Source organism: Electrophorus electricus, chromosome 12 (assembly GCF_041902795.1).
Source record: "Electrophorus electricus isolate QZ-2024a chromosome 12, ASM4190279v1, whole genome shotgun sequence".
NCBI classification, from domain to species: domain Eukaryota; kingdom Metazoa; phylum Chordata; class Actinopteri; order Gymnotiformes; family Gymnotidae; genus Electrophorus; species Electrophorus electricus.
This window is the reverse complement of record NC_137508.1, coordinates 24,937,501-24,955,932: the sequence shown is the minus strand read 5'-3', so window position 1 is coordinate 24,955,932 and position 18,432 is coordinate 24,937,501. Positions and strand designations below refer to the sequence as shown.

The window sequence follows — 18,432 nt, the reverse complement described above, 5'->3', positions numbered from 1 at the left end:
GCGTGTGTGTGTCTATTTGGAAGGTGAAGGTTTCTGTGTTTGTCATTTGTCTTTATTTAGCTCACTGTATTTCTCACATAAAGGATTTGAATCCTTCCTTTACATTAGTTGCAGCATTTATGCATGCAGAGTTTAAAAACAGACAAAACCACCATCACGTTGTTGTCCAGGATTATTTTGAGGTTTTACAGATCCAGTTTTCTAAGCAAATTAGAAATTTAGTCAGACATCGAGTAATAATGGGTTAGAGCAGGTTTCAGGTCTGCTAATCTCACAGGTTTCTCGATTATGAACATGAGCTGAGGTTGGAAGAACAGCAGTCAGCTAGCATGTTTCAGCCTGGACGCGTGTGCGCAACTGTGGGTCTTCATGAGCCTGAGCCTTGTCACGTGTACGTAGCTATAAGCCTGCACGAGTCTGAGCCCTGTCACGTGTGCGTACCTGTGGGCCTGCGTGAGTCTGCGCCCTGTAACGTGTGCATAGCTATAAGCCTGTGTGAGTCTGAGTCCTGTCACGTGTGCGTACCTGTGGGCCTGCGTGAGTCTGAGCCCTGTCACGTGTGTACTTGTGGGCCTGTGTGAGTCTGAGCTCTGTCACGTGTGCGTACGTGTGGGCCTGCGTGAGTCTGAACCCTGCTGCTGTAGAGAGACCTTGGGCTGAGGAGAGTGCACTGTACCAACGATGCGGATGTACCAACTATACCACTGGTCTGCTGCACACACAGTCACACACACACACACACACACACACACACACACACACACACACACATGCACACCATGTCTGTGCACACTGGTGCACTGTGTGACGGCAGCAATGTTCTTAGCAGGAGATTTGTGTGAAGGAAGGAAATTAGTAGGGTGTGACCTCAGTGGTGTGACATCTGCACATCTATTTGCTCCTCAAAGCAAAACTAATAATGCATCTACTATAGTCTGAAAATCAAACACTGAAGGAGTTTGGAAAGAAATCTACTACTTAGCTTGGTGGGCGGTTATGCATGTGTCTGTACGTGTGTGTGTGTGTGTGTGTGTGTGTGTGTGTGTTTATGTACATGTGTATTTGAGTGTGTGTGTAAATATGATTGGTGTTTCAGCAGGTAAAGTATATCTACTATCCGTACCTCTGGGAAGATGAAGAGAGGAATTATCCTTTTATAGAGCTGTCATTGCTGAAAGGCAGCCTGCATTATAACACACACACACACACACACACACACACACACACACACACACTCTGCATGTTCCCAGAGCTAAAGCCATCTTATTTTGTTTTGTCTGGTTTGTGAGCTTGCACGTGTACGTGTGTGTGTGTGTGTGTGTGTGTGTGTGTGTGTGTGTGTGTGTGTGTGTGTGAGTGAGTGAGTAGGTGGTGAGAGGTTTCAGGGGTAGCCATAAACCACACCTTCATATCTGGCATCAGTGTTGCAACTGCATAGCTCAAGGCCGTCAGTAAAATAATTAACTGTAAGACTCTCTCTCCCTCCTTAAGACCCCTAGTTCAGTGTGAAGTGTGTAGCACACAGTGGATAAACATCACTACTGCTTTAAAAGAAAGTCAGTGAAGGCTCACCTCTAACCCAAATGGGTGTGGTGTATACCACCAGCTCAAGACACGCGCACACACACACACACAGACATTTACACGCAACAATGACTGGCTAAAAGTGATACGTTTAATCTCAATGTTTGTTTCCGCATGACATGATGATATATCAGCTCTCATCACTCAGGTGGAATTAGATGGTCTCTTGTCCTGTCTGCCTGTTGCAGTGCATTTCCTGCATGTGTGTGATTTATGTTAACTGTAAACCGCCTCTTTTTTGTAGTTAATGCCAGTTGCTACATTCCGTTGTTTAAGGAGGCTGGTTTTGTTATTGTCTGGATTCCCATGTCATATCACCATGTCATAACCTATAAGGTATATGTAGCTATGGCCCATGTTTATGTGGTCTAGTCAAAGCATGACACAATGTCTATAACACACACACACACACACACACACACATACGCACACACACACCTACACTGCCACCTGGGCACAGGCACACATTCAACTGCCCTCAGCCCACACAGATTCATGTACACGCAAACACACACACACACACACACACACACACACACACACACACACACACACACACAGCCATGCCACTGGAGCAGACAGACAGGCTAATTAAGTGCTCATTAACAGACATGCAGGAGCATGATCAGCTCAGACGAGAGAAACAAAGGGAGAGGAGAGAGCAACAGAGAGGAGGGTGAGACAGGAGGGGAGAAAGACAGGTAAAGAGAGAACAGAAGAAAAGACCAGTGGAGAGAGCGTGAAAGAGAGAACCTGAGAGAGAGAGAGAGGGAGACACATGGACAAACCTAGGGAAGGGAGGTGTGTAGGCATAGGAGAAGAGAGAAAAGTAGATCTTTATCAGTGTGGTTTTCACCGGTGCAGTCAAGCACAACCCACATGCAGCTAGATGAACTACAAAACTGTTACTTTGACTGTCCAGACTGAGGAGTGTGTGTGTGTGTGTGTGTGTGTGTGTGTGTGTGTGTGTGTGTGTGTGTGTGTGTGTGTGTGCCTGTTAGGCATATAGGTGCTTTTACACCCAAGCAGGTACCCAGTGTTCTGCAGGCTAGAGTTAACACTTCAATGAGTTCCAAACTGTACATTCACTTTCATTCCTACTTTAATATCCTATTTTTTCAGACATACCACACAAATATGCACATAAGCAGCACAAACACATACAGGCCTTTGTTAGGAGGTGGCCTAGACCATGCTGATGTGTGTGATAATGTATGTGTTAGGCCCCTAAAATACCATATGGATCTCATTAAACTATTACACACACACACACACACACACACACACACACACACACACGCAAAGGAATTAGCCCTCAATCTTTTCTTGAGGATATGGCACTGCATAACACATTGATAAGAGACCAGTCAGATCTTTACATGCACACACACGCATGCAAGCACACACACACGCACGCACACACACACACACACACACACACACATACAAAAAAAAAAAAAAGCTGATGCAGAATTTGCAGCTCCCTGATCTCATAAACACCTGCACAAGCACAGAGACTGAGTTACACACAGTATGTTTTCTGTCTCGCTTGTAACTAGTGAAGGCATTGATTTCTGGAGCTTCAGTAAAGTAAGTCTTCCCTCAGGGTTAGTAAACGCTCCACTTTAGGACCTTTTCTCTAAAGCATCAGAGAATGTGGCTTATGGACTTGTCAGATTGGATTCTACACATGTCCCAATAACAAACCCAAAACCCTAGGCATGGTTTGCTGCATTCAGAAAAATAGATCATATCTGGTTTATAATATATGGTGTCTGGTTTATAGTAGATTGTGTCTGGTTTATAGTAGATTGTGTCTGGTTTGTAGTAGATTGTGTCTGGTTTGTAATTGATCGTGTCTGGTTTATAGTAGATTGTGTCTGGTTTATAGTAGATTGTGTCTGGCTTGTAGTAGATTGTGTCTGGTTTGTAATTGATTGTGTCTGGTTTATATTAGATCATGTCTGGTTTTCCCAGTGTCCCATAGTTTTTACACTTAGATGTGGCTCATGGTTTACTGACCATGTCTCAGTCAGAATTGTAAGTCGCTTTGCATAAAAGCGTCAGCTAAATGCCAAAAATGTCGGATGTAATGTAAATGTATACTAGATCGGGTCTTACACTGGTTTACGCCTGACCTGGTCTACCTCTGTTCTCCTCCAGATGTGGCCTGAATCTGTTCAGTCTGTCATTCGGAGCACTGAGAAAGTTCAGTGGCGCACACACCGTGCTCTGCTCCTTTCGTAGGTTTTTGGACCTCAGTACTACAATGCAGACCACACACTACTGCCAATTTCTGCCCTCTACTGCCAGTCTCATTCTCTCGCTCTCTCTCTCTCTCTTCCTCTCTCTCTCGTCTTTTGTTTCTTCTCTATCCATCTTTGTTCTTTCTTTTCTTTGTATTGTGAGATTGAGTTGTACTTTAACAGAGGTTTGTGAAGAATTCAGAACTATTTTCAGAAGGTTTGTATGTCAGTCATCACCATACTCCTTCTCTGTGTTTGTGTGTGAGGTAAAGTGAAGGAGGTAAACAGGAAGCACGTTCCTGATTAGAGCTCCACTGCGTGGTGGCATCTGTGTTTGATTGCTTTGGGCTAGGCTCTGGCTCACTGAGGAAGCCATTTTGGATCAAGCAGTGGTGTTGCCTTTGTTGTGTTGCTGGGTGTCAGGTGGAGGCAGTACCTCAAAGGCAACACTGCTGTAAAGGCTGTGCCAATCTCAAACACATGTCCTCACACACTTGTGATCACACACCTTGAGTTATACTTACTGATACTAATACCCTCATACACAAGAGTACCTACTTACACACACACACACACACACACACACACACACACACACACACACACACACACACACACATGGAACAGCAGCTTTTAATAACAGGACTAATCTGTAGGCTGGCATTAATGTTGTCTGTTGGCCAATCACAATATTTGAAAGAAATGTTTATTTTCTTACAGCAATGGTAGCAGCTGTGGTCCCTGGTCTGAAAGAAGCCTTTATACACGAGAATTTCCCATTGTAGAGAGAAAACCAGAGAAAGAGAGGGAGAGGAATAGAAAGATAGATAGATAGATAGATAGAGAGAGAGAGAGAGAGAGAGAGAGAGAGAGAGAGAGAGAGAGAGAGAGAGAGAAACAAAGAAAGAAAACCAAACAAATGGCCATTAATTGAGTTTCACTCTACTGTCTTTCCGTTTGTGTGATTTAGATTTGCACATTTGGGAGTGTTATAGATGATTTTCCTCTGCATTGTGATATTCGCAAATGTGTGTGTGTGTGTGTGTGTGGTTTGCCGCAGTGTTCGTGGTATGTGATGGTTGGCCTGTAACAACTAACCCATCTCAGACCGAGAGCAAATAACCTTTGTTTGCATGTCAAATTGGCAGTTCAGTGTGGCGTGGCCAGACAGTGTGAACTAGACACACACAATCATATTCACTCGCACACACACACACACACAAATTCACTCTAACACCATGCATGCTGTTGTGTCACTCAGCAACCCTGAGAACCATGTATACAAACACACAAAAATACACACACACACACACACACACACACGCACTCTTTGGCTTGACAAGCCCTGTCGTTGATATCATCCTGAAACTTGTGACTCAGAGATGGCTTATATCGTCCTCCACAGTGTGAGACTGTGAAAATGATCTGTAACATAGATCCATACAGAGCACAACACCTGAGCTAACACTCACACACACTGAGCTATGCTACAGATCCAGCACCCACACAAACGCACACATCTGCACACACACACACACACGAATACACACACATGCAGAAATCCACATGTACAAACACACACAAATACATACACACACAGGAACACACATACACACACATCTGGCCCACAAATCAGCAGGTTCTACACAACTGTCAGTGTATGCGTGCTCTAAACACAGTTATGTTAAACCTTCAATTCCACAGACACATCCAAATTCCAGAAGAAACCCAAGAACATCCCTTATTATTTTATCCACCAAAACACACAGATTTAAACAGATATCTTAGATAAATAGATATAAAACACACACATACACACTCTTACTCTAGCGTCCTGATGTAAAACTCATTATGAATGCTACATTTTAAACATTCCTTTGTGTGTGCATGTATGTGTGTGTGTGTGTGTGTGTGTGTGTGTGTGTGTGTGTGTGTGTGTGTGTGTGTGTGTGTGTGTGTGTGTCATCTGATACCATAAGGACAACCTCTGGAATGCTTTTGCTTTTCTCAGCTTGGCCCTGATTAAAACAATAACACACTATGATGAGAGTCCTGCCAACCAAACAAGTGCAAACAAATTCATTCTGTTGCAATCACACTTTAGAGCACACACACACACACACACACACACACACACACACACACACACACATACATACCTCTAACTGCTGAGTGAAGAGAAAGCCATTAAAATCACCAATCCATTAGAAGCCATTAAAACTTTACTACTGGAAAGTATTTTAATTTAAAATTACAGGTTTACATATAGATTAAACTGCAAGCATACATGCTTGAACAGGTTCACAGATGGATGGATGGGTGGATGGATCATTTAGTTCTTCATTAAGACAGTGTTCTTGTGTTATGGGACTTCATTAAAGCAGTGTGTGTTGTGTTGTAGGTCTGTGGCCAGACCAGATTGATACACCTCAGATCAAAACCTGCAAAGTGGAGGATGAGATCCGTTGGCCAAGTAAGACACACACACACATGCACATGCACATGCACATGCACGCTCTCTCTCTCTCACACACACACACACACACACACACACACACCAAAGTGTCTGCTCTTTATAGCCATTTTCCTTTCAGTATGAATTCAGAATGTTGGTTTGATGTGGTGCAGAACTGGACCTGCTGTACCAAAGTAGCTTTATTTATTGTAACTACTTCAGTTCTGCGCAATTCTTCTAACATCTTTCCCTTCTACCTTGTACTTGTATTTATGGCCAAACTGCACTAAAACTACCAAAACACTGCAAATATGTCTCAGAGTAAACTCTGAGAAAAACTGTCAGACATTATATTTAGTATTATTAGTGTTGTAACCTGTGTATTTATATTTGGTAGAATCTGTTTAGCAGTTGATCAGTTGTTTATGATGAATTTGTTAGAAGACAGATAAACACTTGACAGCATAATAATACATCTTCACTTTGTAAAAAAGAAAAAAACTCCAGTGATTCATAGGTGCATTACCTAAGTGTTTGCCCTATCAACGTAGTTAGGTCACATGATCTCATGCCCTAGGTCATCTCATACTAAACACGGTGGAAAGAATGTCTAGGTCCGGATCCACACCTGGACATCTTCAGCCGCCCATTACCTCGAAAAGGGACAGCGTCCATTACCTCCAAAGGGACAGACCCCTATTGTGGTTTCCAGGAATGGTGTTGCTGGAGGGAGGAGACCCACCATCAGGGATGGCCTGCAGACCTTTCTGGGACTGCACAGTGCAGGATCATACGGTCCCATACCATCCAAGTGGTGTGCATGTGTGGCTACACCAGCCTTCCACAGAGGTCATCCAGGGTCACAGTTAGGCCTGATCAGGGGTTTCTGTAACAGTCCAGCAGTGAGATGGCTGCACACATAGTGATGTTGGCACCTGTCTGTCCTGAAACATCCATTGAGGAACATGCACTATAGAACATCCAGTGTAGAACATCCACTGTTTCACCTGCGTAACATCTATTGGGTTTCACCTGGGTTTCACCCGCGTTTCATCTGCATTTCACCTGCATTGTGCCTCTGTTTACTCCTCATACTCCTTGGACCACAATAAAAGGTCATAACATACCACACTGTGCACATTACCCCCATGGCCTGCAATACTGACGTACGACTGAAGCCGAGCTGGCCTGCAGTCTTATACTCGTACACTGAGCGGGAACCTGGAGGGAAGTGTCCGTTTCCTCGCCAGCCCTGCTTTAATAATCATGCTGTTATCTGCCGTGCGGTGACATTATTCTCTGGTGGAGAAAAAAGGCCCAATATTATTTGTAGTAACAGTGGTGTGACAGAGGACAAAGTTAGTGAGGGCTGTTTCCTCTCTCTCTCATTTTCTCTCTCACACACACATCCTCGCTCTGTGCTGTCACAAGACCCCGTACACAGTCTCACTCCTTCTCTGCTGTTCTCTTTCACCCTTTTCTTTGTAACTCACATTCTGTCTCGGACACCTGCTAGTTTAGACTTATGGATCGTTTATAAGCCTCACAGGTGTGGGCCATCAGGGTTTGCATTCTCATCATCTAAGCAAACTTTTCACAGGTGAGCTTTAGGATTTGCATTCTAGCCAGTGATGGGCCCCACAACACACACATATGCACCCAAACACATGCACACGCACGTGCACAAACACACACAAAACACACACGCACACACACATGCACGCACACATTCACACATACACACACACATACACACACACACACACACACGTGCACAAACATAATACACATGCACCCACACACACATACACAGGAGGCAAATGAGGCAAACCTCTGTGCCAAGGTGGGTTACACGCTTCACTGTGGGTTAGTGGATCTCTGGGAATAAAACTGCTCCTTGTGGAGGAATGTTCAAACACACACACACACACAGACGTGTACACACACATACACACACAGAAGTGTACACACACATACACACACACATACACACACACACAGAGAAGTGTACACACATACACACACACACACACAGAAGTGTACACACACATACACACACACACACAGAAGTGTACACACATACACACACACACACACACACACACACACACACACACAGAAGTGTACACACACACACACACAGACATGCACATACACAGACACACATACACACACAGATGTGTACACACACACATACACACACAGAGAAGTGTACACACACATACACACACACACACACACACACACACACACACAGAAGTGTACACACACATACACACACACATACACACACACACACAGAGAAGTGTACACACACATACACACACACATACACACACACACAGACATGCACATACACAGACACACATACACACACAGACGTGTACACACACACATACACACACAGAGAAGTGTACGCACACATACACACACACAGACACAGAAGTGTACATACACATACACACACACACACACAGACATGTACATACACAGACACACACACATACACACACAGACATGTACACACACATACACACACACACACACACACACAGAAGTGTACACACACATACACACACACACACACAGAAGTGTACACACACACACACACACACAGAGGTGTACACGCACACACACACACACACACACACACACACACACACATACACACACAGAAGTGCACCACCCCCATACAAGCTCACTCGCATGCATACATGCACGCAAGACCAACTCTATAAAAGCCTAAACTTCCATACTAGAGGTAATTCAGCAGGTTTTAGGAGAGGCAGAGAGGCTTCTGTGCCACTCTCACTCTCTCTCTCACTCTCTCTTTCACTCTCTCTCTCACTCTTTCACTCTCTCTCACTCTCTCGTTCCCTCTCTCTCTCTTTCACTCTCACTCTCTCACTCTCTCTTTCTTTCACTCTCTCTCACTCTCACTGTCTCTCTCTTTTACTCTCTCACGCTCACTCTCTCTTTCACTCTCTCTCACGCTCACTCTCTCTCTCTTATTCTTTCACTCTATCTCACTCTCTCTCATTCTGTCTCACTCTCTCTTTCACTCTCTCATGCTCTCACTCTCACTCTCTCTCTCACTCTGTCTCTCTCTCTCACTCTCTCACTCTCTGTTTATCTTTTTTCTGCTTTTTTCTCTCCCTCTTTTTTCTTATTCTGAGTCAACACATTTTAGCAGAGTGTAATAGTGTAATAGTGTAATGGAGATCATGTGTGGGCTGGGTACTTACTACAGTTGCTACTACACACACTCACACACAGACACACACACAAACACGCACGCACACACAAACACACACACAAACACACGCACGCACACACAAACATGCATACAAACACACACACACACACATGCACACACACGCACACACAAACACACAGACACACACAGACGCACACACACACAAACACACACAGACATGCACACACACATACACACACACACACACACACACACACACACACAGATACGCATATACGCACACATTTCACCACTCTGCACTGGGACAGGCATACATCAACAACTGCACACAAACCTACACACATCACCAACTACACACCAACCTACACACATCACCGCCTACACACCAACCTACACACATCACCATCTACACACCAACTTACACACGTCACCGCCTACACACAAACTTACACACATCACCACCTACACACATCGCGAACTACACACCAACCTACACACATCCCCGCCTGCACACAAACCTACACACATCACTTCCTATACACAAACCATGTAGTTTAAATGAAACATTTCATTGCCTGTGTGTCTGACTGACTCCACAGAAAGTGTGAGTTTAAACATTGCTTCCTTAAAGACACAAACATAACACAGTGTGCAGAAACTTGGTGGGGGAGAGGACTGTGTGAAGCTGTAGGATCCATGTCAGGCCTCTAGAGGGTGCTAATGAGGCTAGTGCTTTAGCCTGGGGCCAGCAGTGGAGCTTCTGTAGTGAAGGTGACCCAGTGATTATCCATTCAATGCATTTCAGCTTCCTCTTGCGTCGTATGTCAGCAGTTGTGTGTGTGTGTGTGTGTGTGTACAACAGCCCCTCCTTCTCCTTGTTCTATTATTAGCATAAAAGCGTAAGAGACAGAGACTGAAGAAGGAGGAGGGTTTGAGAATCTGCTGTTTCGGAATTAGCAGGCGACTCCACTTCTCGAATCAACCGCAGTTGAAAGCCGGAGTTCCGCTCGGCTGGAATCCGATATGGGCCCCTTTCCGAGTTCTGCAGTCTGGGAAAAACACAGCAGGGACCTTAATCCCCTCCCCTGCCTCTTGTGTTCAGCAGAGAGAGAGAGAAGGGGAGAGAGAAGGAAAACTCAGAAGGAAGACATCTTGTTGAAAGCAGGTTAAGCACAGGAGTGTGCAAGTGTCCACTTCAGAGGGGTCATCTCACTTTGCTCTGTCGCTGCTTTCCTTTGATTCAGTGTCCCGTACAGAGGGGGTGGGGTTGTGAGGATGGGAGAGATTTCAATGAGGCGCTGACACGCAAAGCCATATAGCCAAAGCTATACCCCGTCAACCCCCCCAGGGGAGCTAGCAAGCCAAGGCCTGCTTTTTAGCAAAAACCGCTATGATATCATAGCATGCGCTGTTGCAGTAAGGGTGCTCGGTAAAACAAACAAAGAGCAAAATAAAAGCAGGTCACAGAAAACACAACAACCTTGAAAACATGGAAGACAAATCATAGCTGTGTGTGTGTGTGTGTGTGTGTGTGTGTGTGTGTGTGTGTGTGTGTGTGTGATTGTGGGTGTGGGTGTGGGTGTGTGGGTGTGTGGGTGTGTGTGTGTGTGTGTGTGGGTGTGTGGGTTTGTGTGTGATTGTGTGTGTGTGTGTGTGTGTGGGTGTGTGTTAGAACATACAGGTGCACAGATTTTTACATCACAGCTGTCTTAATGTAGATGACTTGTGTGTTTGCCCATGTCAGAGATCTCTCAGATCCACACCTCAAGCACAGCCTTCATCACACTCTTCCTCCGCTGCCCTCTACAGGAGGTCATGCAGTATTTTCTTACAGAACTTTAATGAGTCATATACTCCCTTAATGACCTCAGTGTGACAGAATGAAAAGCGACCTGTAGATGCAGTGACTAGAGCACACACATGGCAGGTTGGTTACATTAGTGCTTAGACCTGGTTCAGTGGGGTGGCTGAGGACACCACTCATAAGTACAGAGTTGTTCACCTGTCGGTTCCAAGTGTGTGGATTGGTGATTTTACAGTTTGAGGGGTAATTATGAGCAGAGCTGCAGATCTGTGTGCAGTTCTCCCTGTCTGGAGATTGGCTGCTGCAGTAATTAACAGTGAGACTGAGAATGTGATTGGCTCCTGCAGTAATTAACAGTGAGACTGAGAATGTGATTGGCTCCTGCAGTAATTAACAGTGAGACTGAGAATATGATTGGCTCCTGCAGTAATTAACAGTGAGACTAAGAATGTGATTGGCTCTTGCAATAAATAACAATGAGACTGAACATGCGATTGGCTCCTGCAATCACTAATTACCAGCTTTTTCTTTCATAGTGAGCAGGAGGTGCCTGCAATCCCAGTGACTGTTCAGATCACCTACAAGTGTCCTAAGGTTTTACCAGAAATATAATATCCCTCTTTCTCCCTCTCTCTCCCTTCCTCCTCTCTCTCTCTTTCCATCTTTCACTTTTTCCCTTTCTTTTCTTATTTTTCCTTGTCTCCATCCCTCTCTCTCCCTCTCTCTCAGGTACAGAGCTGTTCCAGCAGCGGACCACATTCCCATCCCTCTCCCCACTGACAGCGCCGCGATTCTCCGACCCCCACATGCACTATCCTGGGCCTTTCACCTATTCCACCAACCCCTCAGGCACGGGTATCGGGGGCCTCAGCATGTCGGCCTCCACCCGTTACCACACCTACCTGCCACCCCCGTATCCTGGCAACCAGAGCCAGAGCTCCCACTTCCAGGCCAACACCTCTCCATATCACCTGTACTACGGCACCAGTTCCGGCTCCTACCCGTTCTCCATGGTGCCAGCGAGTGGGGCTGGCTCAGGGGGGGAGCGCTCGCCAACACGCATGCTGTCTTCCTGCACGGCGGCGGGCGGAGCCTCTGGCTCCGGCGGTGGGGCCACAGGCCTGATGAATGCCAGCCTGGGTAACCAGAGTGATGGCGTGGATGCTGACGGTAGCCACAGCAACTCGCCGACCACCATGGGCACATCGGGGCGCATGGACGAGTCCGTCTGGAGGCCTTACTGAGCTGGGGAGGGGGATGAGCAAGGGGCGGGGCAAGGGACAAGGAGGCGGGGCAAAGCTCATGGGCTCTGAAGAAGGTTTACTGTTGGGATGATTTAGACACTCACCCTTCCATGTCGCAGACTCAAATGTTGTAGGCAAGGACAGCATCGGTCTGGCTTGAGTGCAGTGGGGTTTGTTTCGAAGGCCCTGGGCCAAACCTGTGCTGTTAACCTCGACCATCCGAAAGCAGAACCGTGGATGAAGAATAGCACCACACCTCCTGTATTTCCTGAAACTATGACATCCTAAAGCTCAGAGTCTGACCGCCTGCCCTGCGGTCTGGGGGCCTCTGTAACAAGAGGAGCTGGGCGTTGATCAGAGCAGCTCACTGGTCCCGCCCCCCTGCTCAAGGAGCCATGCCTGGCCTGGCTGGTGGCCAGAGGTCCCACACGTACAATCAGCCATGTAACACAAGCCTGAAGTGATCGATTAAGGGACTTTTATTTTATTTTACATCTGTGTTGTTTTGCAAGCTCCAAGCTTTAGGTCCCCAGTGGTAAAAGGGTCACGGCCATGATGGTGTTAGTGGCAAAGACCCCTGCAACTTGCTACAGTTTTTGTGTAAGGTTTGTGTGAGTTTCTAACTGCAGAGAGAATTCTGAGACCGGTTGCTGGGACACGACAGCTGTTCTTGACGACAGTTAAAAACCAAAGAAGTTAGAAGCTTGATTCATTTGATGCAATGTTTTTCTACCACAGTCAAGTAGATTTAATGATCCTTTGAGCATTTGCATTTATGGAATAATTTTTGACATTATCTGTTTTGAAATTATTTCTGTTTGTTTTTAAATTAAATTTCTTCAGACCATCATTTTTATTTTCTTGAACTAAGGAATATGGTTTGGGTTTCTTTAATTTATTTGAGCCATTTCTATATAAATATTCCTTTGTTTTTGGGGTGAAAACATTTGTCATTTCACTTTTTTTCTTTTCATTTTTTTCCACTTCTTTGTTGATCAGTGATTTAATATAAGATTGCAAGTTGTGCTACTGTAATATATTACGTCTAAATTATAAAACAGTAGAAATTTTAAATGTAATGTCTGTTTTCCAATGTAGCTCTAATGCACTAAAACATTTATTTAAAGAAAACGTCATCATAAAACAGAAAAAGATGTCTGCCCACCCCTGCCACCACACCTGCTATACATTCCACAGGCGTAAGGAACCTTGTTCTCAAAGGTAGGATGCAGTTCTAAGTGCAGCAGATTACGAACAGTGAATATTTCACCGTGCTAGCTCAGCGTGAACTGTGCTTAAGGGTGCAACGGCACTCTCCCCTGTTTTGACCAACGTGTTGACTCATTCCACCCTCTTTAAGGAAGACGACCAGAGCAGCTTTAAGCAAGTCCATTATCTGTGTTTTCACAACGTTGTCCTCCATGGAGTGAGTGAGAAGGGAGATGATGTCAGAGTGTGTGTCTAAGCACTGTGCGCCGGCACCCATAGTGGAGAGCAAGTGGTCAGGTCTCTCTCTCTCTCTCTCTCTCCCTCTCTCTCTCTCTTTCTCTCTCTCCCTCTCTCTCTCTCCCTCTCTCGCAGCCACTGCAGGTGCATATGTGTTTATGCTTTAACACAGCTCTTCCCCACCCAGAGGCTGTTCCCAGGATGCACCCCCCCCCCCCTTCACACCTGATCTCTTCACCTTAAAGGGGTTTAAAGGGAAAGAGAGTGTGAGATGGATCTATGGCCCTGTGGAGTGGGGGGGTGGGGTGGATGTATGCACGGGGTGTGGGGGGGAAAGATCTCCTTTCAGTGCCCAGTGGTCTAACTCAAAGCCCACAGCTTTTCCCAGCGTCACCAAGGGTCTCTTTGTTCAGCCCTCGAAAACTTTGAAGCTGCACTAAAGCTGTTCATCTCTCTCTCTTTTGTCGTTTGTACATAATTAACGTTCTGAGCTGGAGGCTATTGTGGAGACAGCAGTAACGGAGGAGATGTGTTCTCAGACGTGTAGCACATGATGGCACAACAAGCTCAGATCAGAGCTCCTCTCCTGACAAAACCCAGGTCACATCACGACACGGACGGGGCGCCGAGTCACTTCAGATGTTTGATTCAGGTCCAACAGTGTTTCGCTCTTCACAGGTCTTCTGATGCTGCAGACAATCCAGTTTATTAGACTCAGGAAACAACTATATCAGACTGTATGCCTTCTCGAAGATAGCATAGCCTTCATATTAGATGGTGGACCATAATCATAAGGAAAGCACAGTCTAACTTACTGAAATCTTGGTGTGATCAAAACTAAAGCTAAACTGCCTTTAAAATGTAACGTGGACAGCAGTCCAGTTCAGATCGCTTAGAGAAGAAGAAAAGGCAGTGAGACAACACAGACTAGCCTGGCTGTATCCACTCCGCTGAGAAATGCTTCCTTTTGTATTTTTGTGGCTGATTTGTTGCAGCAGATACTCACTGATAAAAGGGCCACAATCTTAAAACTGATGGACTGCTTTCCTCCAACGGTTGCATTATGGGAAATGAGTGTAACACCAGGAGCTAAGTGGTTCCTTCTACAGGATAAATAGTGTTTTTCATTCCCTGTATCTTGTCATTTTGACTCTGTAATATGCTCCGCTATAGTCAATCTTCATTGTGTGCAAACAATGTAATTTTTGATGCATTTTAATTAAAAATGACATGTTTTGCTTGTATTTGAGATTGCAGTTATTTGTGTATGTTTTTCAGTATTATGCTAAAATGCACAACAAGCCCATTTGAAATGGTGAATACCTTCAACAAGTACTCCATTGTAGATGAATCCAAATAGTTTTGTGGAGGGTCTTGTTTTACTTATTCTAAATGTTTTCAATGTCTTGTTAAGTGACATTTTGTAGAGATCTTTCCATGGGTTATCAGTGGATAACCCGCACCGGAGTCCACACACACCCCGCAGATTTACACTGTGGAGCTCCTTCCACATATGTGACAGGAATGGCCCCAGAATCCTTTGCAGGATGATAAACTCTCAAAAACCTGGGCAGGCAAGGAATGAGTGGGTGTGAGAGCCCCACACATCCCAGAACACACACTCTATGCCCCCGAATAAATTAATTATCCCCATTATCCCCAAAAGTAGCTATCTCAAGTTCTCTGTATGTGGGGGCGTGTGAGAGAGAGAAAGAGAGTGTGTGTGTGTGTGTGTTTCTAATTTCCCAGAAAAAACTGCAGGAAACAATATCTATTCTCATTGGGCTTAATTTTTTTTTTGTCCTACATGTGAGAAACTTTGTGATGAGATTCTCAGGCTCCTACATGGGAACTGCAGATCTGTGAGTTCTGTGTTCAAGGCTTGTTCAGCCTCCTGCGTCTTCTCTACCGCTCACTACATGGTCAGCACCAGTAACCCAGTATACCCAGTATACTCCAGTCTCCTATTGGAGAGAACAGAACACACCAGTCTCCTACTGGAGAGAACGGGACACGCCAGTGGGATGCACCATATTTTGTACCATTTTGCTTCCCAAAAACTCGTCTTCACACACGCAAACATACGCACAAATCTAGACCACAAAATGCATCAACAGAGATCCTGAGATATGAGTTTGGTTCAGATTGGAGTGCTGGAACCAGGATTGGTCTCCTCTGAGAGTTTCAGCACTGTGGGAACAAATGAGTGAGAGAAAGAAAGAGAGAGAAAATGAGAGCGAGAGAAAGAGTGGGAGAGAGTTTCAAAATTGCACTAATAAAGAAATGCTGCACTATAATTTCAGAGTGGGCAGATTATGCAAGCAGCACAGTTCATAGCATTATATCTTAAGAGACAACCAGCAACCCACAACCCCCTCAACCCCCCACCCTCCAGTGGGTCAGTATTGTTGATTGTCTTTTTCCTCTTTCATAGTTAATTATTTATGGCAATAATGCAACTTAGAACATTAATGCCAATAAAACAGGGAAGTAAATAAATAAACATAAGCCATTGTATGTAGATCACAACAAAACTATAAATACTGTAGATATTGTAGTGAATGTAAATATAATTACATATCAGTTCTTATGAAGAATTATGTCATTCATCCATCACATAATCCATCATAAATGAATTATAATGTTTTTTACGTAAACGGGATTTAACCGGAAAAATGAGGGCCCTTCTCACTGGCTCCGCCCCCTCCTTCTACCTCTCTCTTCTGTCCACGCTGGAGCCCAGTGTGGGAACCGTGATGTTGGCTGAGGTCCGCGTTCCCACCAGCAGCCGCCTGCGGCTCGGGCTGGGTGCCGGGCTGCTCCAGGACCCAGCCCCTTACCGAAAACAGTGCCGCCCCGCTGCTGGGTCTCACGCGCTCCAGGCTGAGAGAGGTCAGCGGTCAGCGTGGACTCAGGTACCAGCCTATTGCCCCCATGACCTGGGAAGTGGTTTACATGTTCCATGAGAAACCAGAGAAGCTTTTAATGATCACTTGTTCATTTTTCCCCAAAGTATAACTCCTCTGGTTTTCTTTTGCTTCCTTTCTCTTTTCATACAGCTGGTCCAGATTTTGCATGTTTATTAGTGTGCACTGCAGCACGCTACAAAGATTATGGCACAATGATGAATTGTAAGTCACCGACCTGGAGAAGCAGCCTGTGCTGAGCTTACTGCACACAGCGTGTGCACGAGCCGTAGCCATTCTTTGACCCCCAGCTGGGAGCATGTGCAGTACCTGCGGTAGTGACTAAACACACTGCACACTCAGGGGGACATGACGGGGGTATGCGTACCTCTGCTCTGTGTGCAGTTGTACAGAGATGGCATGCCAGGATAAGACTGTATGTGTGATATAATCATGATGGTTGATGGTTTTAACAGAAGCAGAGCCAGATGAGAGCCAGATGCTCCACACACACTCACAATGATGCCTCACACACACACATACTCAGACAAAAGCTTCACACACACACATTCATCTCATACACATACACACTCAGAGAGAAGCTCCTCACACATACACACACACACACATACACACACTCAAAGAGAAGTTCCCCCCACAATACACAAATGTAATCCGCAACACGCAAGTATAATATAGAACATGCAAGTGCGATCCAGAAACTGCATGTATAATCAACAACACACAATTGTGATCCAGAACACACAGATGTAATCAACAACACACAAGTGTGATCCAGAACACACAGGTGTAATCAACAACACACAAGTGTGATCCAGAACACACAGGTGTAATCAACAACACACAAGTGTGATCCAGAACACACAGGTGTAATCAACAACACACAAGTGTGATCCAGAACATGTAATGCAAACACAGAGCAAACGTTCATTTGCCAAATTACATGAGTTGGAATGGGGACATTTAATTACATGGCTGTGTAATTAAAGTTTAATCAGATTTAAGCTGTAAATAACCTATAATAGAAGCCATAGTAGAATCTGTAGTAGGTGCCTATTTGATGGCTGGGATGGGCTGTAAATCATTCTCTCTGTTTCCTCTGATCTGCACTGACTGCATGTCTGTGCTTCTCTGGGCTTCCAATATATCTTATGACTATCTTTTCTATCCAGGTTATGGGCACTGAGTCTGCACATTGTTACGGCATGTCTTTCTTTGGGAGTGTCAATTCGAATCCTAATCTGCGAAAATGTATTCCCAGTTCAATAATTTCGTTTTCGCACTCTCTCTCTCTCTCTCTCTCTCTCTCTCTCTCTCTCTCTCTCTCTCTCTCTCTCTCTCTCTCTCTCTCTCTCTCTTGCTCTCTTTCAGTTCAGCTCATTTCAACAACGCTTTACTGACATGGCTGAGCTGCGTCTCTCTTTCCAGGCCCTGTTTTGGCAGACAGTAACCTGCAGCTCCTCTGCCTGTGTAGTTCAGCCCAGCCATTGTTCTCAACCCATCCCTTCC

The 18,432-nt window shown here is 45.2% G+C and overlaps 1 protein-coding gene across 3 annotated transcripts in view; it reads left to right on the top strand.

Moving 5' to 3' along the window:
- The window catches only part of runx3 (RUNX family transcription factor 3), a 50,226-nt gene extending 34,986 nt beyond the window's left edge, over positions 1–15,240 (top strand). For all 3 annotated transcript variants that reach the window (XM_081724503.1, XM_081724502.1, XM_027029217.3), the window contains 2 exons: positions 6,232–6,303; positions 12,036–15,240. In XM_081724503.1, coding sequence (XP_081580629.1) covers positions 6,232–6,303; positions 12,036–12,550 — 587 coding nt within the window. In that variant the 3' untranslated portion in view covers positions 12,551–15,240. The remainder of the gene's footprint in view (positions 1–6,231; positions 6,304–12,035) is intronic.
- Positions 15,241–18,432: the final 3,192 nt, after the last annotated feature.